Source organism: Electrophorus electricus, chromosome 8 (assembly GCF_041902795.1).
Source record: "Electrophorus electricus isolate QZ-2024a chromosome 8, ASM4190279v1, whole genome shotgun sequence".
NCBI classification, from domain to species: domain Eukaryota; kingdom Metazoa; phylum Chordata; class Actinopteri; order Gymnotiformes; family Gymnotidae; genus Electrophorus; species Electrophorus electricus.
In genome coordinates, this window is record NC_137504.1 from 5664387 (window position 1) to 5690874 (window position 26488).

The following is a 26488-nucleotide window of genomic DNA, read 5'->3' on the forward strand; positions in this document are numbered from 1 at the left end:
GTTTAGATACAGAAAATACATGCAGAAAAGGAAAAGGGCACTTAAAATAAGACAAGATTCAGTAATAAACATTTTTCACTACTACTCCTACAACATACTTGATCCAAGATTCTTCATCGTCCAGGTCCCTAAAAAATTGGTGCAGACGGTGCGACTCATTCAGCTTGGCACGGCGTCCGGCTGCCATGCTCTTGATTTTGCTAAAGCGACCGTTGACAGCATCACGTTTGTCCTTGACCTGAGAGGTGTCGAAGGCATTGCTGGCCATCAAGCTATCAGCCTGGCCATTCAGGTCCTTCAGACGATCCTGGAAAGATACAAACAAACTGGCATAACAATGTCCTCAGAGCAGCACTGAGGCATGACAAAACGCGGCACTGCTCTGTTCCAAACTGGTTCTGTGGATTTCTGTTTTACCTCGTGGGCAGAGATGTCAGCCTCCAGAAGCTGGTGCTTCTTCAACAGATTGTTGACTGAGGCCAAATCTTTCCCATAATCCTCAGAAGCAAGAAGAGCTTCAACCTGGGGATTAAAAGAGAAAATGTAAGATTGTGTGTGTAATTTAGCTCAGTCATGACTTTTAACATAAAGTTCATTTAGCTGTAAATAGGTTGAAAATTGATTTTGTGATCATGGGTATTACAGCCCTATACATCAATGCAAGTAATCTTGTGTATCTTAAGTGCTGTCAAATGATTATTACCTCAGACAGCCAGAAGTCAAAGTCCTTAATGCCGGTGTTGAAGTTCTGCTGCTTGTTAGCCTCCTTCAGCTTCTGACTCTTCTCTGCAGATTTGTTCACCAGGAACTGCCATTGCTCATCCAGAGCAACCAGGCGAGACTGCACACACACAGTTCCACATTCGATAAATAAATATTAATAAGAAGTTATTTTTTATGAATATGTCTGACATGATATACAGCTCCTTAGTTACATGTTACATATGAAGGCCAAAGGAAGCAGCATCTGTGCACATGATCTTTCAAAAATGGGAGTCCACCCAGCTCATCTATAAACACGCGCATCTTAGATAAATTATGTTTTGCTACCAAACGAAGGACTAACATAGGTTTCTATATCTAACAACAGAACATGATCCAAAATGAACCTGCAAAAGGATGTATTTACCTTGACAGCATCCTCACTTCCTGCACATGCACCTCTCTGGATGAGTGAGTTTCCTGTATCAATCACGCCACGGATGCGATCAGCATTGGCATGAAGCTCAGCCTCAAAAGCCTGGTGCTTCTGGTGCTTACTCTAAAAGCAACGGTGAAACAGTGAGAATGGTGAAACAGAATGGGACAATGGTGAAAGAGTGAGTGTGTGGCGGAGGGGGGGAGGGGTTGAGTAAATAAGCGACGATATCCTATACATGTTAAGGATTACAGAGAATTAAATGGAATTAATTGCAAAAATGCAAAAACAGCTAACGGTATATGGACATTAACCACTGAAATTAATACACCACCAAACAGACAAATATTAAACATATTACTACTGATTCTATAATACATGGGGCACAGAATCAAGATGGATGAATGTTTGATAAAATGGAGTGGAGGGACACCATCCAGCACAAACTGAGCATCTGCTGAACAGTTTGGCCTCAGTTTCACAAACAAGAGGGCAGAGAGAGATGCATGTAAAGCAAAAAGCTACAGCTTGCTAATACACACACACACAAAAAATGACCACACTTCATGTGCACTGTATTGGCCTGTGCCAAAGTCCTGCTGAAGCTGTAACTCAGCAACTGAAACAAATAAAGCGTTTGAAGGCAGCACTTCCTCTCCCAGCATTACAGACTCTCCTTCTTAGTGCACGGCTTCTCACTCTCTTCTCTGCGTGGTATGTAGAGGCGTTTGTGTGACTTAGGGATGCGACTGTCCCCATGTTTGGCATGCAGAACCCGAGAACATGTGTGGAACAAATTCCAAACGAGACAGCCCAATGACAAAACCAATAAAAAAATAAAATAGGATAGACCACACCCAGCAAATAAAAAGTGCTTCAGTGATGGAACCAAAAAATTAAAGAAAAATAAATGGTTAAGAAGCATACACTGGCGACTATGCTGGGACACACAACAAACAGATGGAGCACTACTGTTTGTCTACAGACATGGCAGATACAGACATGTGACGAGACCCTACTGGGGTTAGTTAGCCAACACACTGCTCCACTTACCAGCAGCTTGGACAGCTAAAAATAGACAATGAGAACAGAGGTTCAGTTTCATTCCCACAGACACACTTAGTGTAGGGTAAAAGGGAGACAAGATGCATTATTGGGCTTATTCACTTACACTGGATTACAAAGGGATACTTAGACTCATTATAGCAATAATAACTAATAGAAAACAGAAGGGGGCTTGCTGCATAAGAGTTTGATTGAAATGTAGAAAAATACAACAAACAATAGAACAGAGCATTGGTAAAACTGTACTAAAACATGGACAGAATTAGATGACTGACCACATCTGATGTAGTTTGTCTAGAGAGGGGCAGTGTGGGTAGTGTAGCTCTACCTGGATGTTAGTGGGGTCTTTGTAAGACTCGTCAGTGGCTGTCTGCAATTTCTCACTGATCCAAGCTTCAATCTCATCCACATCTCTGCTGAACTGCTGCAGGGTCTGAGACTCGCCCAGCTTTGAGCGCTTCTCAATCATCTGCGCCTTCAGATGGCGCCATCTGGTGGTAAGGATTAATAGCACTGCATCAACCCAACATGTCCATGAAAACAAATACACTAGAGGTTTATTAATTCAGCATAATATAAACTAATACACTAGACTAAAAAGATTCTGTAGGAGGAGAAGTAAGCTGACCTGTCCAAGACCTCGTTGCGGCGTTTGAAGATCTCGGGTTTGGCGTAATGGTCGGCAGAAATTAGCTGGTCGGCGAAGGACTGCAGTGCGGCAATCTTCTCCTCCTGTGACAGACAGCATTCGAACCAATCGTCTTCATGAACACTTGGAGACACCACGCAGATGAATGATGAGCTTTCAGTTTCTGATTTTAGGCCAACAGACTGTTTACTAACCTGCACATTGATGGCTTTGTCAAAGTCTTCGTGCTTCTTGATCAGCGCCTCCACGCTGTCCAGGGAATCGCCCTTGTCGTCGCTGGCCAGGAAAGCCTCCCTCGCTGCCATCCAGTTCTCAGCCTGCTCACAGTCACGGTTGAACAACTGCAGAAAACAGAACAGGGTTAACTCACTAAAACCACTTCTGACAAGCCGCGACAGGTTTCCATACTCAGAATATCGCCAACCAGACCTGAAACCATTGTTCTACATTTGTGAGCACTGATTGACGCCCTGTAGTGGTGACACACGTGAGGCCTCTTGTTTCGGTCCTGCTGCTTGGATGAGTGTTCCAAGCTCACCTGCAGCTCCAGGCACTGGTCCAACATCATCCTGCGCTGCACCCAGGCCTTCTCCAGGTCAGCCCGCTCCCGGTCCAGAGCCTCCAGTTTCTGCTGGATCTCAGGGCTGGCGTAGTGGCCGCGGGCCAGCAGCTGCTGCCCGAACTGCTCAAAGGCCTGGAAGGTACCTGCGCGGGCATCAATCTCAGTACGGTGCTCCTGGAGGGGAAGGAGAAACAGCTTACATTTCTCAAAACTGTGATGTAAAATGACTTAGTCCCGTCACTCCTGAGAACTTGGCCTTGACTACAGGGATAGTAGCATTATTAGCAGTAGTCTATCCGCCTCTACAGTAGCAGTAGCAATATCAGAATCTACAGTAGCAGATGAGGCTTCGGTAAGAAAATATACACTGGGTTCTGAACCTGGTGCCTCTCCAGCAGGGCTTCAGCACCAGTCACATCCTTGGCCAGCTCATCAGAAGACACCAGACCTCGGATACCATTGATCCAAGACATCAGGTCCCTGCAGGAGTAAGAAACAACCATGTTTCAGTGGAAACTTCACCATGAATAATTTAAACAGTTAGTTATTCAGTTATATAAACCGTACAATAAACAATTATATATTACAGTTTAAAAGAACAAAAAACAAATTTTCACCCTCTTCCTCTCCATTGCTTTTCCCGGCCCCTTAACCAGTGATCAGTTCTTTTCTAACTCTCACCTGAAGTCACTGAGGAAGCGCTGAAGGTCATGGGAGTTGCCCAGCTTGTCCTTGCGCTGGTCTGCGCGACCCACCAGGCTGCTCCAGGCCGTGTTCAGCTCGGTGCACTTCTCCTGGATGTCGTCCACGGCCTCCGGGTGGGACTGGATGAGGCGCTCGGCAGTCTCGCCCAGTGAGTTCACCTGCCATAGGACGTGCAGAGCCCGAATTAGTCTGCAAACTCAGCCGTCATCTAATATGACCATAAGCGCACAGTGGCAGCAGTCTCAGAGTGCTTGCGTTCATTCTGGTTTTACGCAGCCTGTGCACCTTGTCTCCCAGTGCAGCCAGGTCTCTCTCGAAGCCCTCGTGCTTGCGCTGTAGGGCTTGTACACTGGCGAGGTCGTGGCCATAGTTGTCGGTGTTGAGGGCCTGGTTCTTTTCCTCAATCCACTCTTTAGTCTCATCGGCATCCCTTAAAGACAGAGAGGTTCAGATGCTCTGGTACTCTACTCATGACATTAAACCCATCGAGCAAGCTCGTCTTGGAGGATTAAAGGGTCTTGTGCTGGTGACCTAGAGGAGGGTGTGTCAAAGCTGCCCTACCTGTGGAACCTCTGCACCTCATGGGCGCTTCCCAGCATATTGCTCCTGTCTTCAGCTAGCTGCTGCAGGGCCCTCCAGCGGTTGTTCAACTCCTGGAACGCACGGAACGCACAGGCATCAGCAGCCCATCAGGACTACTGCTTATTTAAAACAACGCCAGCCAGGCAAAGGCAGCCTTACTGGAATTATTCTGAACAGGCAAGGCTTGCTAGTAGTGCAGTCTACTGTGCCTTACAGACTACAGAACCTTCTCCAAGGTAAACAGGTATGTAACATTCCAAGATCAAGCATGATGGGTTTATGCCAATATGCAAGCTGTTTAGATGCATAACAACAAACAAAAACAGGTGTTACAACAGTTGTCCAACATGCATACTGAAATGGCAATATAGCGTTTTATAAAACACGATTAGATTTTAAAATGGGCATCAAGACAAAAATAACCAAAAGCAAACAAAGAATGACCATGTGAACACATGATGGGAGACAACGCTGGACTAATGCTTTGAAACGTCATTGTTGGAAGGTTATACAATGAAGGAAGCATACAAATGGGATCATATTCAGCGCACAACAGGACCGTGAGTGGTTAGTTCGCCAGGCACGAGGCACAGAAGACTTAGTGGAGATGGATGGGGAATGGCATTTCTAGAGGACTCACCTTAATAGTATTAAAGTTAGCCGTCGTTTGGACAGCCATGCGAATAGACTAGATCAAGTGGAAAAATCAGGGAAGAGTGGACAGGAGGAAACAAAATAGAAGAATCACACCAGTCAGGGAAAACGTCACCACATTAGTTTACAGATTAGGCTTCCAACCACCAGAAGAAAAAAAAAAAGACAAGTGTGAGACTCCCAAATCCACTTTCCAAAGAAAAAAAAAACAAAAAAAAAAACAGACCAACCAACAACCTCCCCACACCCTAGCAGAGAGCTGGCACACATCTGCTCTCCATATTAGAGATATTTAAGCATCACATCCTGTCAGCATTTTCAAAAAGAACATCACATCACCTTCCATGGTGATGCAGATTTCGAATCAGCTTCATCCTGTAAAAGGGGAATAGAATATCAGTCTTACGCATTCATATCTATTGAAATGATTTGATTTTGCAGTATATGTACTAATAAAATGACCTTGCCAGGAGCAGAGCCCAGCATCTCTTGTTGCTGAGGGGGAGGACAGGCGTTGGGAAGTGGAAAGGATGGAAGGAAATGGGGACAACATTCGGTTAAACTTCAATACTATCACTTCACCACAACTAAAAGCTTTCACCACATTTATTTGGTGTAGACATCACTCGCTTCTATATTAAAATACATTCATAAATCAACCATTAATTACTTAACTTTTTACTATTACTATATGCAATTTTTTCATCCATATGTATACACTTGCTAACAGTAAACCTCTGACTCCAAGCACTTCCCAAAATGGTTGCCCACCTGGGCCTGCACTAAAGGAGCCTCCTCAGCCATCAGTCCCTCAGATTCCAGCTCTGATGCCACCTTGTTGATGTCCCTCAGACGAGACTCATTCGCCTTAAGATCCTGATGCAAAGCACAAGACACTTAAGGTTACAGCACGGCAGCATCTCCATCTATACAGCGACTCATTTGTATTACTCTCTAGAACTCCATCTTCCAATGTGGCGACGTAATGCTCTCCAGTGCGAGCTCGCATCACTTTACCTTCTGGAAATCGTCAAACTTCTTCTGAAGCACCTCCACCTGCTCCAGGTCTGAGCCGACCTCCTCGTTGGTCAGCGCGCCCTCTTTCTCGTTGATCCACTGCTGCAGCTCGTTGGCCTCGCGGAACAGCATGAACTTCTTGCAGCTCTTCTCCAGCATGTCCTTCCTCTTCTCACCCAGTTCTTGCAGGGTGCCATACCTGAGCCAGGCACACCAACATCATCAGGCCCTGCCCAGGAGACACTCAAGACCCCCCCCCCCTCCCATAACCTGTGGCCTTGCTGGATTTTGCTCCAATTGACAACTATGACCTGATTCAATTCTGACAATCCTAATGGATTGTAATTGATGAAATGCACATTGGAGCAAAAGCAAGCACTGATGCTTCCAAGCAAATCAGTGGTGGTAAATGGTAAAAAAGATGAGGAAAGGTCTATATCGATGTGTCACTGTTAGGCAAGCTCTAGGAAAGACAGCCATGACTTCTATCCCTTTACTGAATAGAAGTGCAGAAGGAGGACAGAAAGCTGAATAAATGGAACATCAGTAATGAGGAGCTGGAATTGCCGGTGTGTCACACTGCAGAAGCACCAGCAACTACTAGACAGGAGAATGCTGTAGAAAGGCGAGATGGTTCAGCGTGGAGAAGTTTCAGCGATGGGGGCATGTCGGACTGGTCACAAATGGCACAAAATGGAGTTCTGGGTCCTACTCACAGCTCCTCCACCTGCTTCATGCGCACAGACACACTGCACGTCTCCTTGGTGACCGCAGTCCTGCCACAAAGCAGGCCGGGCACACGCATGCAGGCATTAGTAATTGGAGAAGAGAAAGGGAGAGAAAGAGATAGAAATAGAAGAGGAATGTAGAAAGGAAGAAACTTTAGTAAGACTGAAAGAGGAGTTAGTTTTCATAGCCATCTGACTGGAGCTGATCATTACAGGAATGAAAGAGCTGAAAAGATCTGAAGAAGTTAAAAGTTCGTGTTACAAAAAATGGATCTAGGCATTTCTCCAAGCTATCAGATTAAAAACACAGAGTGCACAGTGAAGCACACAAATTCGACTGATGCAGCGGTGGGCTGAGGGTGTCTTACTGGTTCTCGATCTGGTCCTGGCGCAGAGCAATGCTACCCTGCTCATCCAGCAGGTTCTCTCGGGAGGACGACTGCGTCGGATCCAGCTTCTTTACATATGCCGCAGGCACAAAGCCCTGCCTGTCATTCACCTCCACCTTCCACCAGTCCTGAAGAGTAGATGGTTGAAGATATGAAAACCTCTTGTTTATATCACTGTACCTTCATTAATCACAATCATAGAGCTCATGGCGTGTTTTATGCATGTAACTCAATTGTGGCACTCGATCTTATTGCAGTGCATGTGAAATACATTCCGACCATTTAAAAAAGCCCAGGTCATACTCATACAAGATGGGCCATGGAAATGTCTTGTTTTTACAGATGGCGTGGAAGTACCTTGTTAGTGCTGTTGAGCAGAGTGAGGATGTCTCCCTTCTTCATGGTGACCTCGCGAGGACTCTTCTCCTGGTAGTCATAGAGGGCCAGCACAAGTTCCTTACCCGTCTCATCATCAGTGGGAGCCACTTGTTGCTGATGGACAAACCAGTGAGCAAGTCAAGTGAGATGCCTCCCAATTTGCATTCACTCTGCAGGGCAGTGTGTGGCTTTGGGGAAGGTTTAGAAGCAGGCGCACTCACCCTGCAGGCCTGCGCCTGTTCCTTCAAGGCCTGGATGCTGCTGCCGTAGGCGCTCAGGTCGGACATCAGTGCCTCGTGTTTCTTCAGCAGGGCCTGAGGACCAAGCGTTCCCAGGTCAGCATTATGGCTTTCCAAAGCATTTCCTTACATATTCATTAAACAACTTGTCTTTAAACATGGATCAACTTGTTTAATACTGTAAACCTTAAAGCTATACCATAATTGTGTTTCAATATTAGCTGAGGGCCCTAGCAGAAGTTGGGGGGGGGGGGGGAAATTCATTCTCTGGGTGCCCACCTCAGCGGAGTCCTCATCCTTCCCGTAGTCTGTGCTGCCTACGATGGGCTCCTTCTCCCTCATCCAGGACTCAGCCTCGTTTGCGTCAGCAAAGTACTGCTGGGCCTGCAGGGAGTCCTCCAGGTCCTGTCTGCGCTGAGCTCCTTTGCCTTTGAGGGCTTCCCAGCGCCCGTTCAGCTCCCCCAGCTTGGCCTTCACATCCTCACCAGCAAAGTGGCCTGCAGGGAAGAGACCAAAGATGGGTTTCTTACCAAAGAAATGGGAACACAGTCTTTGTTTAAAAGGTGTACAGGTTCAGTTTAGGTACAGAATGTAGTAAGTATAGTCAGAGCAGTGATGTAGACAACATGGGTGTGCAAACAGTTGTTCTTTCCAGCCATTTGAGAGTGGGGAGAAAGATGCACATACCTTCATCCACCATTGCCTCACCCTTCTGAGTGACAGCCTTGATGCGAGGCTCGTGGCCAGTGATCTCAGCCTGCAAAGCCTGGTGCTTCTTCAGCAGGTTCTGCACCCCAATCAGGTCTTTACCTAAGGGTGGGGGGGGGGGGGGTGAGCACAGTGGCATATTCATTTACAGCTGGGTCAGCTGCTTTTGTTCAAGCTCTAATTTCAACTGAAATGTGATTTGCTCACTGACCCCTGTTGGTGGAGGCAGCAATGGGCTCTTTCTCGCGGATCCAGGTCTCCTCGTCCTCCACATCACGGAAGAGCTGCTGCAGCCGAAGAGAGTCACACAGCTTCTGCTTCCGTGCAGCCATGGGCTCCTTCAGGGCCTCATAGCGTGCCACCAGAGCTTCCTGCTTCTTCCGGATATTATCAGCGTCGAAGTGGCCTGCCTCCTGGAACTGCCTGGCCTGGATGGTGATGCCATCAATGCGATCCTGTTGAGAGAAAGGAGCGTCACGAACAGCCAACTTGCCACAGAATCAGGAGGGCCCAAATTACTTCATAACCATCTTAAGGATAAAGGAGAGAACTTTAAAAATATCCAACATGCTGTATAGAGAACACTATGTAATAAATGCAAACCTTACCTGGTGGGCAGCCACATCAGCCTCCAGCAAAGCGTGTTTCTTCTGCAAGTTCTGAACGCTAGTCAGGTCTTTGCCGTAGTCATCAGAGGCCAGGTGGCCTTCGACCTCATAGAGCCAGAGTTCAATGTCCTCCACATTGCGATTGAACTGCTGCTGTTGGTTGGCTTCGCGCAGCTTAATGCCTGATAGCACAACACAGAGAACCATGAAACTGCTGAAAAATCATCAGATCCAGCAGATCGAGGAAGGCGCTAAACATCCAATAAATACTACCGCAAAAAAGAAACAGATCCAGGTTATTAAATAGTCAAATGTGTGTGTGTGCGTAAAATATATACATATTCTGACAAATATATGCACATTTCACATATCCATATATTTCATATTTGACATCACAGACAGGTTGAATACATGACATCTAAACACTGACAGAACAAAAATTACGAACAATTCAGCTTGTTACCTTTAAGCTCAGTGGCTTCCAGAAGTTTCTTCCACTGGGAGCTGACCTCGTCCATGCGTGTAGCCACCTCAACAGAGGCATAGTGTTTCCTATCGATCAGCTCCTGGCCAGACTTCTGCAGCGCATCAACACGGCTCTGATTGGCTGAGAGCTCCGCCTCAAAGGCCTGGTGCTTCTGCACCTTACCTTGCAGGTTGGAGGGGTCCTGAATTGCCCGAGTCAGACAATGTAGAAAAAAAAAGTTGAAAAATAAACATTCAATAAATTATGCAAGAAAAAAAAGCACAATGTGAAAAAAAAAAAAAAAGGGATGGCATTAATTTCCAAAGAATGCTAGACTGTCAGTCAGTTGAAGAGGAGGCACCTTGTAGGCCTCGTCAGTGGCCGTCTTCATCTTCTCGTTTATCCAGCTCTTGAGCTCGTCTGAGTCTCGGAAGAACTGCTGCAGGTGGAAAGAGTCCTCAAGGGCAGCGCGGCGGGACTGGGCACGCTCGTGAAGAGCATTGCGCCTGCTCAGCAGCTGAAACACACACACACACACACACACACACACTGTTCTGAGAGCAGCCCCAATGACTCAGTGCTACAGTCAGCACATAGCGAGTGAGAAGCACTTGCGGCACAGAGAGGAAGACTGGTCCGGGGTGTTACTGGGCACTTACTGCATCTCTGCGGGTAGCGACGTCCTCTTTGGCATAGTGGTTGTTTTGTATAAGCTTGGTGGCAAACTCATCCAGGGCCTAATCACACCCACACACAGGGGGGGGAAAAAAAAAAAAAAAAAAAAAAAAAAAAAAAAAAAAAAAAGTGTTACATTGAGGCTTTATAATGTAAATCAATGACTGATATTAAAATGTTGCCAACTATTACATGGGTATTGTAAGAAAGCAATGGCGAAATTTCTTACAGTGATCTTCTCCTCCTGGGCACTGAGGGATTTCTCAAAGTCTTCATGTTTCTTCAGCAGAGCCTCCACACTGTCCAGTGAGTCACCCAGGTCCTCATTTAGGAGGAAAGCCTATAAGGAGGACAGGGGTGCAATTACTTCAACGGTCCATTAAATACAATATTTTCCTCACATTTTACTTTTCTTCAACAGCACCAGGCATAGACAAATTTGCCATTACAATCTTCCCGGGTTAAATGCTTGGATGTTACAAATACACACAGTAAAAGGTTTACTAGTTCTTACCCCTTTACCTGCCAATATTTAGAGTACACTGTAAACTGAAGCGCACACACACATACACACACCTCCTGCTTGCTCATCCAGTTGTCCACCTGCTCAGTGTCCCTGTAGAAGAGCTGCAGATCCATGCACTGCTCATACTGCTGTCTGCGCAGCTCCCACAACTCCAGCAGAGACTCCTTCTCCTCAGCCAGGATGCCCAACTAGACACGCACAATAAAAATGCAGCTAGTGTTCCTCTAACGTGAGACACGTGTGTTCCGATGCTCATGTCCACAGAGGTAAGTCGTACCTTCTCCTTAACCTCCTCTGAGGCGTAGTGTCCAGTGTTCAGCAGGGCCTGTCCAGCCTCATCTGTGGCTTTAAAGCTGTCCTCGTGAGCATCAATCTCACCCTAACCAAGAGAGAAGAGACACAACTGAAATAAGAAGTCTCGCTGTCAAAAACTGAAAGCAGCTTTATAAAACACTGTATTGTTACCCCTTTCTTAAACCGATCAACGACGATATACTAAACAGTGTTCTCTTTCCTTCGTGAAGCTGAGAGGAGTGTGAGTGTGGGCTACCTTGTGTTCCTGGTGGCGGTCGAGCAGAGCTTCAGCCCCGGCCACATCGTTGGCCAGCTCGTCCGCGTTGATCAGAGCTTTCATCTCCGTCACCCAGCTGGTGAGGTCGCGGAAGTCGGCAGTGAAACGCTGCAGCCTGGGGAGCAGGACACGGTCACGGATCAGAGGTCAGCTTCTGTGCGCTCCTCAAGAGCTGGCGTTTAAACACCGTGTCTCAGAACAAACTATGACAGAGGGCAGACCTGTAGGAGTCGTTGAGGTGGGCGTGGCGTTCGGCGGCCAACGTGCGGATCTGCTCCCAGTTGGTGATGAGCTCGTCTCTCTTCATGTGGATTTGGGAGGCGTTTTGGGGGTGTGTCTGCTGCAGACGCTCCGCCTCCCCGCCCAGGGTGTTCACCTAAGGACACAGAAAAGGCACAAAACAAATAATGAGGCTAAAACAATGACTATAGATAAGCAAGAGGCGAACCATGAGCACATATAAAGGGAGGCTACTGTGGTCAATAACTGTGATGGACCTTGTCCTCCAGGGCTGCCAGGTCCCTCTCCAGCCCCTCATGTTTGCGCAGCAGAGCCTGGACACTGGCCAGGTCACGGCCAAAGTCGTCAGAGGCCATCAACTGCTCCTTCTCCTTGATCCAGCTGATGGTTTCATCCACATCCCTACAAGTCATGAAGAACCATAAAAGGTACTGAAATGATCATTTGTGTTGAATAAAATGACCATATTCCATGATGGACCATTCACGTGGTTACTGTAAAGAAATCAGAGGGGGAAAAAATAAAATAAATAATAATTAAAAAAAAAAAAAAAAAAAAAAAAAAAAAAAATATATATATATATATATATATATATATATATATATATATATATATATATATATATATATATATATATATATATATATATATATATATAAAATTATATTCAAAAAATATAATACTTTCTCAATACTGCAACAAAACAAAAGGATTTGATTCTGTGCAGTACTGATTTTAGTACTGTAGCCTGATGCAGCAAATCTCTGTTCTGGGTAACTAACTCGGACGGGTGACACATGCAAACCAGCTGGCTTGAGCGGCTGGCCAGAAACCCATCAATTACTGCTACAGAAAAAAACTATACATGTTCCCTCACATCCACAACTTGTGGAAAATACTGCATTTTGGGATCAGTGTCTGAGGTGTGGGTGTCATTCATGAAAACAGGTACCCAACAGAACCAGTTTGCCAAAGGTGTCAAACTCCTCCACTATAAAACTGGCTACAAGAGCAACTTGGCTAAATGTTTGGCAGACAAGCATCTGTAGAGAATTCAGTGGGTTTTTTTTGCATCGGGGATAGGAGTGTATCTATGTTCCCAAGGGCGTGTGTTCCCCTGTTTAGTATTCTGTTAACACATAACCTTTCTACCCCTAAACCTGAAACCTGAGCTGAAGAACACAGAACCCTGGGAATACAGACATGAGCTGCCAGGAAGAAGCCAATTACTCATTTTGCCATGGAAACTTGTGATGATGCACGTTTCACATTTTCAAATAGGTTTGTAGCCTACTTAACGGTTAAAATTCACATGGGTTATTTTTAAATATTAAAATGTTTCTTACTTTATTTTCCTCACTACCAACTAAACTTCCACCTCTTCTTCATGCTTATCCAGTCAGACTACCATTACATCTGTGCTGGAAAAACACACTAAAAGATGGCAGACTCCGAAGAAGCCCAAAGGCTACTGTAGCCGAATACTTTTGCATGGACCAAGTGCCTGTATGTACTGTTGAGACAATTGGATCCGGCATCTAGAAAGCATGGCATGCCTGGTAGAAATTACTTTATGTATACAGACGTGCTGTTGATGCACAAATGGCACAGGATTCCTTTTTTGCTTGTACCACAGACCTGCAGACAAGTGGATCTAGAGATGCATGGCTGTTATCACTCAGTTTATAAGAGAATGACAGGAAATTAAAACTTAGTGTTTATGCTGTACAGTTCTGCACACAGATCATGTTGAAGGAGGCACTTGAGGTAAAAATAACCGAAAAATGTAGACCGGACATACTCAAAATGGCAAATGGATGAAACAACAAAAGATGATGCCTTTCAAAATATCAGAGCGTTTGAACAATATAACTGGATCTCATCTGTCTATAGTTTGCTCCTGGCAGTACAGAAAGGCTTGGAAACAGAGTGGCAGCATGCCTGTCCAAGCCTTACAGAACAGTCTCAGCATTCTGCCGGTCAAATATAACGAAGAGAATGTTAAAAGACGAGGAGAAAATAACACGGGGAACACAAAGCCATTCGTGGTGAGCCCACCAGGCGGAATCCTACTTCTGACCCGGTAGAGCGCTTCTGTGAGCAGAAGCAAGCTGCCTGTGCCGTTTTGTGCTGTTCTGGTAGAGAACCAAGATTGGGTGTCTAATGCCCAAGGACACAGATGTCGCTCAGAGAAGTGCTTGCAGCAATGTGTGACTTCACAGAGGCTACAAGTGGTGAGAGGAGAAGGGAAGAGAGAAGAGGGGAAAAAACAAAAAAACACAACTATCCTGCTTTCCCTTGGCAGGGGCAAAAAAAAAAAAAAAAAAAAGTTACGAAAAGCTGCAACTTGTTCTCTACACTGCCACACACCTACACACCTATATCCAAGATTTAAGGCGGCATCCATGTTTAAGGTAAAAGATAAAGGGAAGAGCTCGTCCACTGTTCAGCTCCCAGAAGGTGCAGAACAGTAGCAACGGATTTACAAAAAAGCTAACCTCACCTCATAATGCTAGCCTGCTGTCTAGCATTATAACAGAGAAAATGCTAGCACCAAGCAGGTGGTGCTGCTGGTACAACTGAGCACTACATCTGACAAATCCCCTGCTGCAAAGCTTAGTAGTGAGTTCGCTGTACAACCAAATAATTAGTCCTGATGAAGACCCACTTGCCTAGTGGGGGAAGACACACCACAAGCCCACTTGTTATGTCAGTTCAGTGCACCTGCATGTGATCGTTCCTCTCGCGACGTCTCTCTATTGGCGGATCAGGTTGTTAGTCATTGTTTGAAGCTTGCGGTCAGCTGACCAGTCCGAGTACAGAGTTTATCAATAGTGGCGGCGCTTTCCGTTCGTTGGCACCTGCCCGGCATCCTGTCGGCTCATTCATTTACTTTTTAAGCTCATTTGTTCTATTGGCGCATATTCACATTAGACCAGTGTGTTTCTCTCATACTAGTGTTTATGTTTTACTTGTCATTTGTGTTTCATGATCAAGTCCTGTTTACTTCCGTGCTACTTCTTTGAGGTAACAAAGTACCTTGAGTAGAAGCCACTCTGGCTCTGCCTGGGCGGACCTTTATAGCTCTTTTCACCAGGAAATTTCCTCCTGAAGTAGACATGGTTTGATTCTCTGCACACCAGGGAATAAATAATCCCTTCAAACTGCATGAGGCGTGTGGCTAACTGCAGTCTGTAACCGTACTATATGCTTTTCAGTACCCAGCGTGATACAACGCAAGTTCTCCAGCTATCTATCAGTTGGGAGCACTGGTGCCCGCCAGTGGCTGTGGAGCAAAAGGACAAATGCCCTGCACCGCACATGCATGAGAGGGACGCACAGTGACAGTGTGTGTGGCTCTCTGCCCCCAAGAGTGACAACTCTCCTAGGTGGGGTTTTGATATCCCTCATGATGCCCCACTCTTTTAGTATTGTTCTGTTTTGCAGCAATCTGTGAGACATCTGAAGCACAAACAAATCTCTTTTGATCATCATCATCATTAACCTATGCACTTAGATCAAAGATGATGAGGTGTGTGCATGAAGTGGGAGAGAGTCAATCACTCGAACACTATCTTGCCTCATTATTGCCCTGCACCTCCTGGGCCACTCGTGGTCTGTTTGCCAAAATAAACACTGGGGAGCATTGGAAAGGCACTCCCCCTGAACAATGGAGAACTGGAGAGCCAAAGAATGGGGGACAAGTTGGCAACCCCAAGATAAAGACTTCCTCCAACTTCTTCCACCTCCCTACTGGAGGTCAACCAAGGGAGCATCCATTGCTTTTTCTGTATACAGCTGAACTGGTGAATCCTGTACAAGAGATCTAAAAAGATAGGCACCAAAATTCTTGGTACTGTAACTAGAGGTCGACTGATATGAGTTTTTTAGTGGCCAATGCCGATACTTGGAGAGCAGGGTGCTGATGGCCGATATATAATTCCAGCATCACAATGTGGGTTTTTTTTTTTGCCCCGGATAAAATAAAACAATTAAATAATAATAAATGAGAAAATTTGCTGAATTTAAACGAACATTTAATATTGTTAATCTCTCGACCACCAAAGGTTACAAGCCTAAAACACACAGGGAAAAATAGGACTTAATATAGAGATTCCCCTTTAAAATGTGATCCATCTAATATATAAGAAAACAAACAATGACACGGGACCACGTCTCGCCTTGCAAAAAGCCTTACCGGTTGAAGCGCTGAACCTCAGCGGCCCCGAAGAGTTTGCCCTGTCTCTGCTGGGCCAGGCCCTTCAGCCTCTGCCAAGCTGTGTTCACTTCCTCCTGCTTCTTCAGGATGAGCTCAGCTTCAGGGTGGTTCTCTTGGGTCAATTTGCCCGCAGCCTGGTTCACCTCGTTCACACGCTCCTCATGGGCTGCCAAGTCGGTCTGGAACTCCTCAAACTTCTTCTGCAGGACCTCAACATGCTCCAAGTCCTGTCCCAGCTCCTCTGACGTGGCAATTGCCTCCTGCAGGAGTGATAACATTTCTTTAGGAGTTTTCTTTGTGCTTATGCCAGAAAAATGACTGAACTGCTGAAATTAACTGCAAGAGTTGTTTAACCATGATTGATAATCTGCTAAATTTATTGATGTTGAGCACACTTTTGTAAAATCCTCCAAAAAGAACTGCTAGTGGCAGATAATCCTTGGGCAATCTGGGTGTGTGCCATGCATACTGGTTTCTGACCTTGTCGCTGATCCAGTCCAGGGCATCTTCACACTCACGCAGGTACTGCACCAGCTTCTGGGCCTGCAGCAGACGTATTCCTTTCTCCTTGGTCTTCTGCAGCAGCAGATCCCACAGGCGGTGCAGCTCCTCCAAACGGCTCTGCAATCCACCAGAAAAAGCAGAGGAAAATGAGGGATGGTGCAGAACTCGCTCCAAATTTATGGCCGGCGGAGAAATTAAATTTAAGACAATCCAGCACTGCTTTCAGAAAATGAAAGTCAAGAGAGTTCACGATGTCCAAACTAATAACAAATATGAAGAGTTAATCACTACTAAGATTTCAAAAGGATAAACTGAACGTCACTGCACACATTTCTAGAATAAGTTGGAGCAAAGACCAATGAGGAAAAATAAGATGAATTTTAAGAAGACTAGGGGAAAAAAAAAAAAAAAATCACAGCAACCTACTTGGATATAACCAAACACCTACTTGGATACAAGTTCCATAATTGACACTTTTTACAATCGGTCTCTGTGCAGTCCGGTAAGGCGTGAAGGACTGAGCCAAACATGAGGATGGTTAACATGAAGAGGGCTGTGTGTCTTTAACTTTTAGCTTTAAATAAAAATGTACACAAATCACAAATGTATATAATTGTTCTATAACATTCCCTGCTTTTGCATTAGATTGTCTTTTAAGTTCAAGTCTTACACGGATGGTCTCGGATGCAAAGTGGCCCTCTGTGATCATGAGATTGCCAGTCTCGTCGAGTTTAATGATGGCACCAGCGTTGGCTTGTACTTCTGCTTCAAAGGCCTGATGTTTCTGAAGCTTTCCCTAAAGGGAAACAGACATATCAGATAACACCAGGAGCATGCTAGAAACAAAACCAGGATAGCTGAATTAGAAAGGCTACTTTTAAGAACAAATCTAAAATTCAGGGTGTACTTAAACATTCCTGGCAAGCAAAGTAATTTACAATGTCTGGTTTAACAGTGATTTGAATTACAGTGTTTAGAAGGTGAGCTTAGTCATATGACAGGACGCAAGTTATAAAATAAAATAAGTACACATATAACCTAAGAGCTTTTACAGCAGTAAGGCATTTTTAACTTCACAGCAAGCATGATCACTGGACAAAGGTTGCTATGCCTTATTGGGGAAACACTTGATAATATTTAACCATGTTAAGACCCAGAAGGTTCTTAACTTGTTCAGCTGCCCAAGTTTACATTAAAATGTCCAAATATGGTGAATTGGCAGCATCAACAAAAACCTCAGTTATGTACATACATATCTCTGAAAAAAACCCTAGTGTGCCTGTATCATTAAAAGTACACACCTGCAGGTTGCTGGGGTCCTTGTAGTTCTCATCAGAGGCAATCTGCAGCTTCTCTTGGATCCATTTCTCCAGCTCTTCTGCGTCACGGCGGAAGAACTGGAAGCGGTAGGAGTCCTCCAACTTCTGCCTGCGCATAGCCGACAACTCCTTAAAGCGTCGGTAGCGGTCAAGGACCTGCTGCCGACGCTCCTGGATGTCGTCGGCCGTCTCCAGGACTTTCACTCCACTGGTATCCATTTTCTACAAGACACACAGAGAGCCTGGTACAGCACGGCATGACCACAATGCTATTGATTTTAGCCGCCCATCCAAAAAAAAAATAAATAATGAAGTTTCTGGCAAATACAAAATATGTCTAGATCCAAGTGTACAGAAAACCTCTACTAATTTCCAATGAGAAAAGAATGCAAGTATGACGTGAACTGTCCACACTTTGCTAATATTCTAACAAATTAAACAGTAGCCTATTTACCAGTAGACCTGCTTTAAATTAGATCACTCGGAACCTCTACATATCTCATGGCATTCATTAAGAACGCAGGCAGATATTAAGCTTCACGGGCTGAGTTTAACACCAAGCAACTAGACACACAGCTGTTCTGAACAACAGCTGAGCACACGGGGGGCAGGGTGAAAATTCCTCATGCCTTTGAACAAACAGGCACAAAGAGAATGCTGCCGTCAGCCCCCCCAAATCCCCCAATGCCCGTGGACTAACCCCACACTCCACCCCCACCTGCTTCTGACAGGATACGCCCTCTTAACGTGGTGCCAACCGTGCCCCCAGGTTTCTGGTCCCTGTAGAACTGCAGATTGGGCCCGAGGGAAAATAACGGTCAGGGCAGGGACATATATGCACTGCTCTTGCGCAGGGGCTAAAGGAACAGGACCACACCCTTGTTCCAGGGGCTTTTGTTGTTATTCCAGAGATTGGCTCCTCCCAGCTCTAGGCTGAACAGATTTCTGGAAATGCGGGGCCCTTGAAGCACTATTTTTGGGGGGGATGTGCACAGAGAAACAAGACACTATAATGTTCAGATCTCTTGCATACACAGACTGATTTGCTCAGCAATGCACCAGCTCACCCTTCAGCCATACAGCTCATCCGACCTTCAGCAGCTGGTTTTCACAGGCAAATAAAGACAGAGTAACAGAGTAATTGAGGGGTTTTACAGATAGGTGAGAACTTGGAGGCCTTCTTCATTCCATGTCTGATCTGACCCTGGTGTAAACTACTGGCCTCTTCGTTTTGGAAGGCCTGAAGTTATGTAGTCTAACACTGGTTCATCAAATTTCAGATTTTGAAGTGCTTGAGATATAGTTGGACTACATGCATTGAACTGGGTGTAGTCGTGTGAAAAAATAAGAAAAGGAAGTCTGGCAAATCCAAGGTCGATGACAAAGGCACTAACAATGAAGAGAAAGGCCAGCTCCACAGTCAGGTCATGAGAGTCACTGCCATGAGACTTCTGGGACAGATCAATACTGGTTTTTGTTATACTAGCCAACAGTGTTCCAACCCATGGGTGCAGGGGCCAATAAATGAGACAGACCATGGGTGGTGAAAAGAAGATATTAAATGAGAAGACCAACAATGGAGCTCATAAAATTTGAGCTAAGGAAAATCACTATCACTGCAATTAGAAGTGGAGAACTGAGAGAGTGAGAGAGAAAAGACAGAGATAAAAAGATAACCAGATATGAGCCAAGTCAGCAGCAGTGCTAAATGAGGCTGCCACTCCTAAAACGCATTTTAGACTGAGAGTGCAGATGCCGAACATTCAGAACTACACATGCCCACATCAGCCCACCACATCATTAGCAAGCGAAAGGCTGATGGCGGAAACGGAGTAGTCAGATTACTGGTCACAGCACTACCACTAACGCACACACTCCAAGGATCACAGCATTACAGAGCACTGCAGCACATGACAGCGCCTAAATCACCCCAGTGAAAAACACCCATATGTGAATCATGAACAACAACAAAAGTGCAATAGCCTCAGACCTATTAGAGACCCACCCTGTTTCTGCCCCGATGAGCTGTAGGCTACAGCCCCTCCCCCCACCAATCCGCTCCCCTGACACTAGTCCTCAATTCATAGAGAGCTTAAATCAGGCTAGGGACTTAGTGCAACCTGGCCTAGATTCGGCCTTACAGTGGCAGAGCAGACTGCTGTAAGGAACGCAGCATCGTACAGCTAGCCTAAATGACCTCCACGACTCGCCATGACCGCCAGCGGTTTAACAGCACTTAGCGCCATGTTGCTGGGGCATCTCCGTTCCCAACACGAAAGATTAAATATGACATCACGACAAAAGGCATGACGCGGCACATCTGACAGTAGCGTGACAGAGGCCACACCTCAGCATGAGCGGGCAGTCAGCTGACCATAACGTGCTGTCTCAGGTCCCACGAGCTGCTTAAAATACTGCCTCAATCTGATCAACAGCAGATTGTCTTATGCAATTAATTAATTTGTTTGTTTTTCTTTCTAACCGACAAAGAAGCTACCAATGCCCTGTGAAGGTTAGTGAATCAAAATGCTTAAAATTTGCAAACACTTACCAAAAAACAAGAGCGTTAAACTTGCCTGTGCGCGCTAACGTGGTGCAGCTGGAGTAAGATACCGGGATCTGTAGCAGTGTGCACCGTGGAGATAAGAGCACCGCTCACTCTCTCCTACGCAGTTGTTCAGTTCCTCCCCCTCCCTCTGACTCTAGTTCTGCACTCGCTCAAGCTAGCTGGCACTCATTCCTGCCCTCCCTCTCCTACACGAGTGCTCCACTCCGCAGCTCTGGAATATTCTTCCCCCTCGCCTGCTCACGCTCGCCTCTCCCATACACTCCGTCACTGAGAAGTGCATGCGGATATCTCTCACGCTCCAACCACACGATGACACAGGCAGAGGCCGACCTCACGCCCAGGAACCACTCGTAGCCACTAGTTACAACTGCTGTCACCAGGATCTACGTGGGTATAGCTACAGACACAAAGACTGTGTTTAAAAAAACAAAACAACAACAACACTGAAACAAGACACCAACATATGGGGACGATTATTATAGAAATGTATTATAAAAATTCACTGTCAATATTTTTGGGTGAAGAACCTGAATTACTGAAATGTCCAATTTTGTCACATAACTAGCGCAGTCCTCATTTGCACAACCATTTTTAGACATGCCGCATATTCCCTGTATATAGATAATCAGGCCTTTCACATAGAGCCAAACCTCCTATTCCCAGCCTGTCCTGATAAGACTGGCCTAGCCACGTAGAGAGGAGTGGAGGTATTTATAAAGTCCAGTACGGTGCTGCTGGGTGGCATGACTGCAGAAATATGATAGATGGTACAGAACATGCAACCCCTTAGGTGGAGGAGGTGACGGAATGAACGTAATTAAAGTATTGGATCTTTAGAGCTTTCCTTTAGAATTATTGATAATAAAATATAATCTTGCTAAAGTGGGGACAGGTTCATTATTGCTTATGGGAACTATAAAGGGTAAATAGTAAAATTGGCATGGACTCAAATTTCTTATTCTCTCCTTTAACAAGGCCTCCACAAATGTCATAACATCCTGTGTTTAACAAGAGCGCTCATTCTTACAAAGGCAGAAACCACCACTCCCACAGGGACAGCAGCAACAGCAGGAAAGCAGTAAGCTCATATTTGGAACCCTGCAAGTTTCCATGGAAACACATCTGTTCCTGAGGGTCCGGAGACAGAATGGGAGATGTAGGCCAGAGGAATGTGCAGGAAGCAGGTGGGCCATCTCCCGAGCCCCTCAGCAGGCCAGAGTTCAGCCATACTGAGGCGAGAGAGAAGAAGAGTGAGAGAGTGATGGATCAGCCATTTTCCCTCTGATTCCTTCGTGTAAGACGTCAGCTGCTGCCTAACAGGATGATGCGGCTCAGTTAAAATCCTCTTCTATTAAAACTGGAGTCCTTAGGAAAAACTGAACCTCTATGAACTTTAGATGGACATTACCGAAATAAGCCCTGAGGTAGGCTCTCTTAGTACAGTATTTGTGATGCAAAACATACTGTCAATTGGCAGGATAAGCAAATGCCACAGCAATGTATTCACCATTTCGAACACATGCCTGAGACACAGCAGCAAATTGAAGATTAAATCAAAAAGGCTGGCATAACACAAAAGGCCAAGCCAATATGTGCCACTTATTATCTGATTTAATCCATCACAGCTTCTCACACACTGCAAAATCATGCAGAAAACACCCACACCATGCAACACAGCGGCCTGGGAAGAATCACTAAAATGCACATAAATGTCAGTTTACACAAGAATCCAAATAAAAACTTACCTCATAATATTCCAGTTCAAATAAATGACTGAATAGCAATTATGCATAAAAAAAAAAGAAGCAAACAACAAACTGACCCACCTTTGCCTATCTCTAGCGGGTAAGCGTGCCCAGTCACGCCAAGCCCAAATGAATCCCACTGAGGATCTCAGACCTGTAGTAGAGCCTTCAAGGTATGACTAGGCAAAAGCTTTAGAGAGGCGTAAGGTTCCGTGACTGTGCGTGCCCTCCATCTCTGTGGCTGCAGTGCAGACAGACGCATCACCGCTGCAGTGGTGAGGGCCATGTGGGGAGGCAGCCAAGTCTTTGCCCTGCCCATGTGATTTCTCAGCAAGAACACATTGGGGAGGAAAAAACCATCAGCAGGCAGGAATGTCCACTCGCAGGAATGTCATCCTTCACTTTGGCTCGCGACATTCCAGAATGCTGCGGAGCATTCTATACACACACACACACACATCTCCACACCATCTAATGGAGCTAGACCACAACAAACCATATGCAACGCACAGTGTATCATACTTTACCTTTAGTTTGGGTTTAATAAACTTTGACATGGTAACAGGTGCCTGCATTGGTTACAGGGCACAAGAAATGAGTCAGACATTTATGTACTCAAAAGTCTTTTCACAAAGAACAGACATTTGAATACAAAACAAGGAAAAACACCATTACATCTGTAAGAATTCAATTTTCCATGTTAAACAAACTCCACAACAAAGGGATTAAGGTTACATGAGCTCGTACAAATTTTGTGAGATTGCCAGCAAAGCAGAGTGACTCCACACAGCTGAGAGACACACTCAGATAGCAGTGCAGAAGTGAAACTGATCAGGGGGTCTGGAGCAAAGAGGACACCATTGTTAGATAGGGTTACAGTTGGAAGTCATACGAAACCAGAGTGGACCATTGTATATTTTACTAATGCCCTCTGATTCAAGCATTTACAGAAAGAAACTAGACATTAAGAGGGTTTCAGCTGCTCCCTACCAAAATCAAATGGTGCTATGAAAAGACATTCGCATTAAAATGCTACTCTTACTAGATACGTCTGTGCTAGTCTACATTTAAATAGGCTACCAAGATGCTGTCCCAGTCTACAATCTTAAGCATGTCTACTGTAGTCCATGTTGTTGGGACAATATAGATTGAATTTCTGAGTACATTTTATACTGATCAATACCTTCCTTCATTTAATTCCTAAAAGAAGAGCTTCACTATAGCACTTATCAGCTATAGAGTATGCACAGCTGTGCATGAGAACACTCCATCTGCCAGAGAGCCACTGAAGGCCCTGTGTTCCTTGACTTTATCGACCACACCCATTCTCATAGCTTTTCAGAGTACAGTCTGCATTACCTCAGTCTCAGAGGAAATTTAAAAGGGAGGGGAGAATAGTTTACTAGATGGCCTTCCTTGATAGCCTACATCAGTGTGCAGTTCTGGCTGACAACTCTGATAAATATCATACAAAATGAATTACAAGAAGCAGAGAGGTAACGTACAACATACAGGCTAACTTCCTACTGCAGCAGCATCCCAGGACTGACAACAGGCCAGAAACTTCATTAGCATGTGTGATAAATGTGAGGAGCACAGCATGAAAACTGGGCTTGACTGTAAATGTCACCTCTTTCATGCTTTCTGAGGGAGAAGTAAATGGCTTTTTGTATTGTGCAGAACACACGTCTTGCATGCTAATGGATAGCACAAAAATGTTGTCTTTTATTCATTTGAAGAAATGAACCCATTACAACATGCTCATCAGAGATGTCAGCAAATGACAGCACAGGCAAGATCATCAAGAACAAATGAATGAATCAAATTTAACTCTGATAAAAAAAAAACAAAAAAAAAACATGGAACCGGATATCTGTATAAGTGTCAAATAAAAAATATAGCTCTTAGATATGGTTAACGTGAATTTAGAACAATATTAAACCTGACAGGTTTGGACGGAATGTTGCATAATTTGCATATTTGGCCTTATCTGTAGTCATATTATATTAATGTACACTTAAACCTTTCAGAACTTCATGAATCTTTTGTAACAGGCCGTGAAATGTTTTGCATAACGGACCGTTGTCAAGAAGGTCATGTAAATCATTATACACAGTAACAAATAATTGAAGGCCCTGGGAGACGACACTATAACGTTTTATTAACGTTTTTACATAAACGGAAATGAAATATTGCCTATTGATTCCCATATTTAGACGGGGTACTGAATCATTACGGTAGCTTTTATGGTATTTATACAGAAAAAAAAAAAAAAAACTAAACTAAAAGACTCGAACGGCGTCTCGTCTAGGCCGCTTAACCTACTATAATCATCCAGAGAGCGATTTGGGCGGCTCTTACATTGACAGAGGACATATTTGTCTTCAAGGATTTGTCGCACCTGCCAGAAAACATCGAAACATATGTAGGCCTATACATCTGTGGCCAGATAATATTCAGACACAGACCCGGTGTCAGTCTACGTAGTGTTAGCTAGTTAGCTAATCTAGCTAAACCTCTGGCTGGCTAGCAAGCATAGCGATCACCTCGCTTCTTTAATGTCGGAGGGAGGAGGGTGATTAAAAGAAAGCAAAAAAGTCTGCGGCTAAAAGACACCACTTCTGCCACCGTTGCAGATGCACTGTTCGCACTTTAGGGTTACCTGTCCGTCTAGTTCCTTTCAATATATCTAGCTAACGTAACCTCACTGGGTAAGACTTCAGTGAGGGTTGGCTATATGTAGTGAGCTAATTGGGATCCAATGTACTTCGACCCGTCACACTAACGTTAACCTAGCTAAGCTAGATGACCAGCAAACGACATTAGCTTCTAGCTAGCTAGTGAGGTAGTTTGCTTTGAAAATTAGTGTGCTAATATGCTAACTTACGTCGATTTCATTAGCAATCGGGTAATAAAAACACCTATTTGGAAGCTAGTAGGAAATACTTAGCTAGCTAATTATATCGATTACGATTCTGCATTCCAAATGCAGTGGGGCTGATAACAAGCTAGCTAGTTAGCGTTAACCACTAGCTAACGCTAGCTGTAAAGCGAATGACAGTTAGCAGACAACCGTTCTCGTCAACGGGTTATCGTTTCATTCATTTGATTAACTGTGCAACACAAGCTCGGCTCAACATCATTTAATATCATTTAAACCACGCGGCTCTGCAATGATGGAACCTCTTACCTTGTTCAATGAATCTGTTTTCGACTGAATCAAAGCGGGTTGCAACCACCCTTGCTGAAATAACTGGCTAACAATCTAACAACCAAGGCCTTCTCGAGCAGTGGTGACGTCATGCACCGCAGCAACATGCCGAACGTTACCGGACCGTAACGAAAGATGCCGAGACTTAGGATAAATTACTCCCTTATAAAATATGGTTTGCTTTGACTGGCCTTACTGGAATATTGATTACAGTGTAATTATGAACAATGTTAAATTTTACATTTGCGACAAAAAACAAACAAACAATCGAACAAACAAACACGCGTCTAACATAAAAGGCAAATGATTGCCATATTAGACTTGCACTGTCAAACAAATCCATTTAGCCTAGGCACAGGCCTAAGTGTATTGATTCATAAAGTAGTAAATATTGCATGATGTATTGAAATGTCTGTTTAATTTTTTTAACAGAAGACCCTGCTAAGTATCTGGAATGTGCTGAGACCACAAGAGCAAGTAAGAGCATAGTTCTATGTAATTATGCCGCAGTGCATCACAATCTGTTGATATATGCAAGTAGTATTCTGGTAGCAAAAACTGACATTAAATCAAATTATCTTTGGATATGTAGAATATATAAATCACTGCAATCCATCAATAAAAGACAAAATCATATTATGCCAAAATTACCATAAAGGTGACAACTTGAAATGTTCGAAAAATATTTTCAGCCCCTGCATCAATTTTCTAAACCATTTCTTAATTCTGTTTTTTTTTTAAGTTTTAAAAATCTTTTGTTTTTTAATCTCGAGTTATTATACAATTTGCACTGATTTTATTAAAAGTACATTTTGTAGTCTGTACATTTTGTAGTCTTTTTAAATATACTATAAGACCCCACCTCCAGAGTCCTGCTATGGTGTGAAGTAGTTGAGAATATTACCATATAAATCAAGTCACACACTGGTAGTGTTGAACATTATATGGATGCTTCTTTAAGATCCAAACCGCCCATTACCACCAGTAATTGTCCATTACCACAACTGAGGTCTATCAATAG

At 44.5% G+C, this 26488-nt stretch overlaps 1 protein-coding gene across 16 annotated transcripts in view; it reads right to left on the minus strand.

The window, feature by feature from the left end:
• The window catches only part of sptan1 (spectrin alpha, non-erythrocytic 1), a 32195-nt gene extending 6639 nt beyond the window's left edge, over window positions 1–25556 (minus strand). For 2 of the 16 annotated variants that reach the window (XM_035527109.2, XM_035527103.2), the window contains exons 1-41: window positions 25447–25507; window positions 22784–22825; window positions 17925–18164; window positions 17294–17419; window positions 16600–16740; window positions 16099–16379; window positions 12158–12302; window positions 11882–12036; window positions 11640–11775; window positions 11367–11468; window positions 11140–11277; window positions 10793–10903; window positions 10548–10625; window positions 10250–10405; window positions 9886–10090; window positions 9423–9604; window positions 9026–9269; window positions 8794–8916; window positions 8386–8603; window positions 8089–8181; window positions 7847–7981; window positions 7469–7617; window positions 7089–7148; window positions 6373–6571; window positions 6127–6231; window positions 5818–5850; window positions 5695–5730; window positions 5342–5389; window positions 4681–4772; window positions 4405–4549; window positions 4096–4277; window positions 3795–3894; window positions 3391–3588; window positions 3047–3193; window positions 2832–2935; window positions 2532–2694; window positions 2192–2206; window positions 1130–1261; window positions 704–841; window positions 418–522; window positions 99–307 (exon numbers count right to left, since the gene is read on the minus strand). In XM_035527109.2, the coding sequence (XP_035383002.1) occupies window positions 99–307; window positions 418–522; window positions 704–841; window positions 1130–1261; window positions 2192–2206; window positions 2532–2694; window positions 2832–2935; window positions 3047–3193; window positions 3391–3588; window positions 3795–3894; window positions 4096–4277; window positions 4405–4549; window positions 4681–4772; window positions 5342–5389; window positions 5695–5730; window positions 5818–5850; window positions 6127–6231; window positions 6373–6571; window positions 7089–7148; window positions 7469–7617; window positions 7847–7981; window positions 8089–8181; window positions 8386–8603; window positions 8794–8916; window positions 9026–9269; window positions 9423–9604; window positions 9886–10090; window positions 10250–10405; window positions 10548–10625; window positions 10793–10903; window positions 11140–11277; window positions 11367–11468; window positions 11640–11775; window positions 11882–12036; window positions 12158–12302; window positions 16099–16379; window positions 16600–16740; window positions 17294–17419; window positions 17925–18164; window positions 22784–22813 (5399 nt within the window). In that variant the 5' untranslated portion in view covers window positions 22814–22825; window positions 25447–25507. Of the gene's footprint in view, window positions 1–98; window positions 308–417; window positions 523–703; window positions 842–1129; window positions 1262–2191; window positions 2207–2531; window positions 2695–2831; window positions 2936–3046; window positions 3194–3390; window positions 3589–3794; window positions 3895–4095; window positions 4278–4404; window positions 4550–4680; window positions 4773–5341; window positions 5390–5694; window positions 5731–5817; window positions 5851–6126; window positions 6232–6372; window positions 6572–7088; window positions 7149–7468; window positions 7618–7846; window positions 7982–8088; window positions 8182–8385; window positions 8604–8793; window positions 8917–9025; window positions 9270–9422; window positions 9605–9885; window positions 10091–10249; window positions 10406–10547; window positions 10626–10792; window positions 10904–11139; window positions 11278–11366; window positions 11469–11639; window positions 11776–11881; window positions 12037–12157; window positions 12303–16098; window positions 16380–16599; window positions 16741–17293; window positions 17420–17924; window positions 18165–20493; window positions 20719–22337; window positions 22628–22783; window positions 22826–25446 lie in introns of those variants that run through there. The other 14 variants (XM_081719877.1, XM_081719874.1, XM_035527111.2 and 11 more) reach the window with 11 other exon arrangements.
• Window positions 25557–26488: the final 932 nt, after the last annotated feature.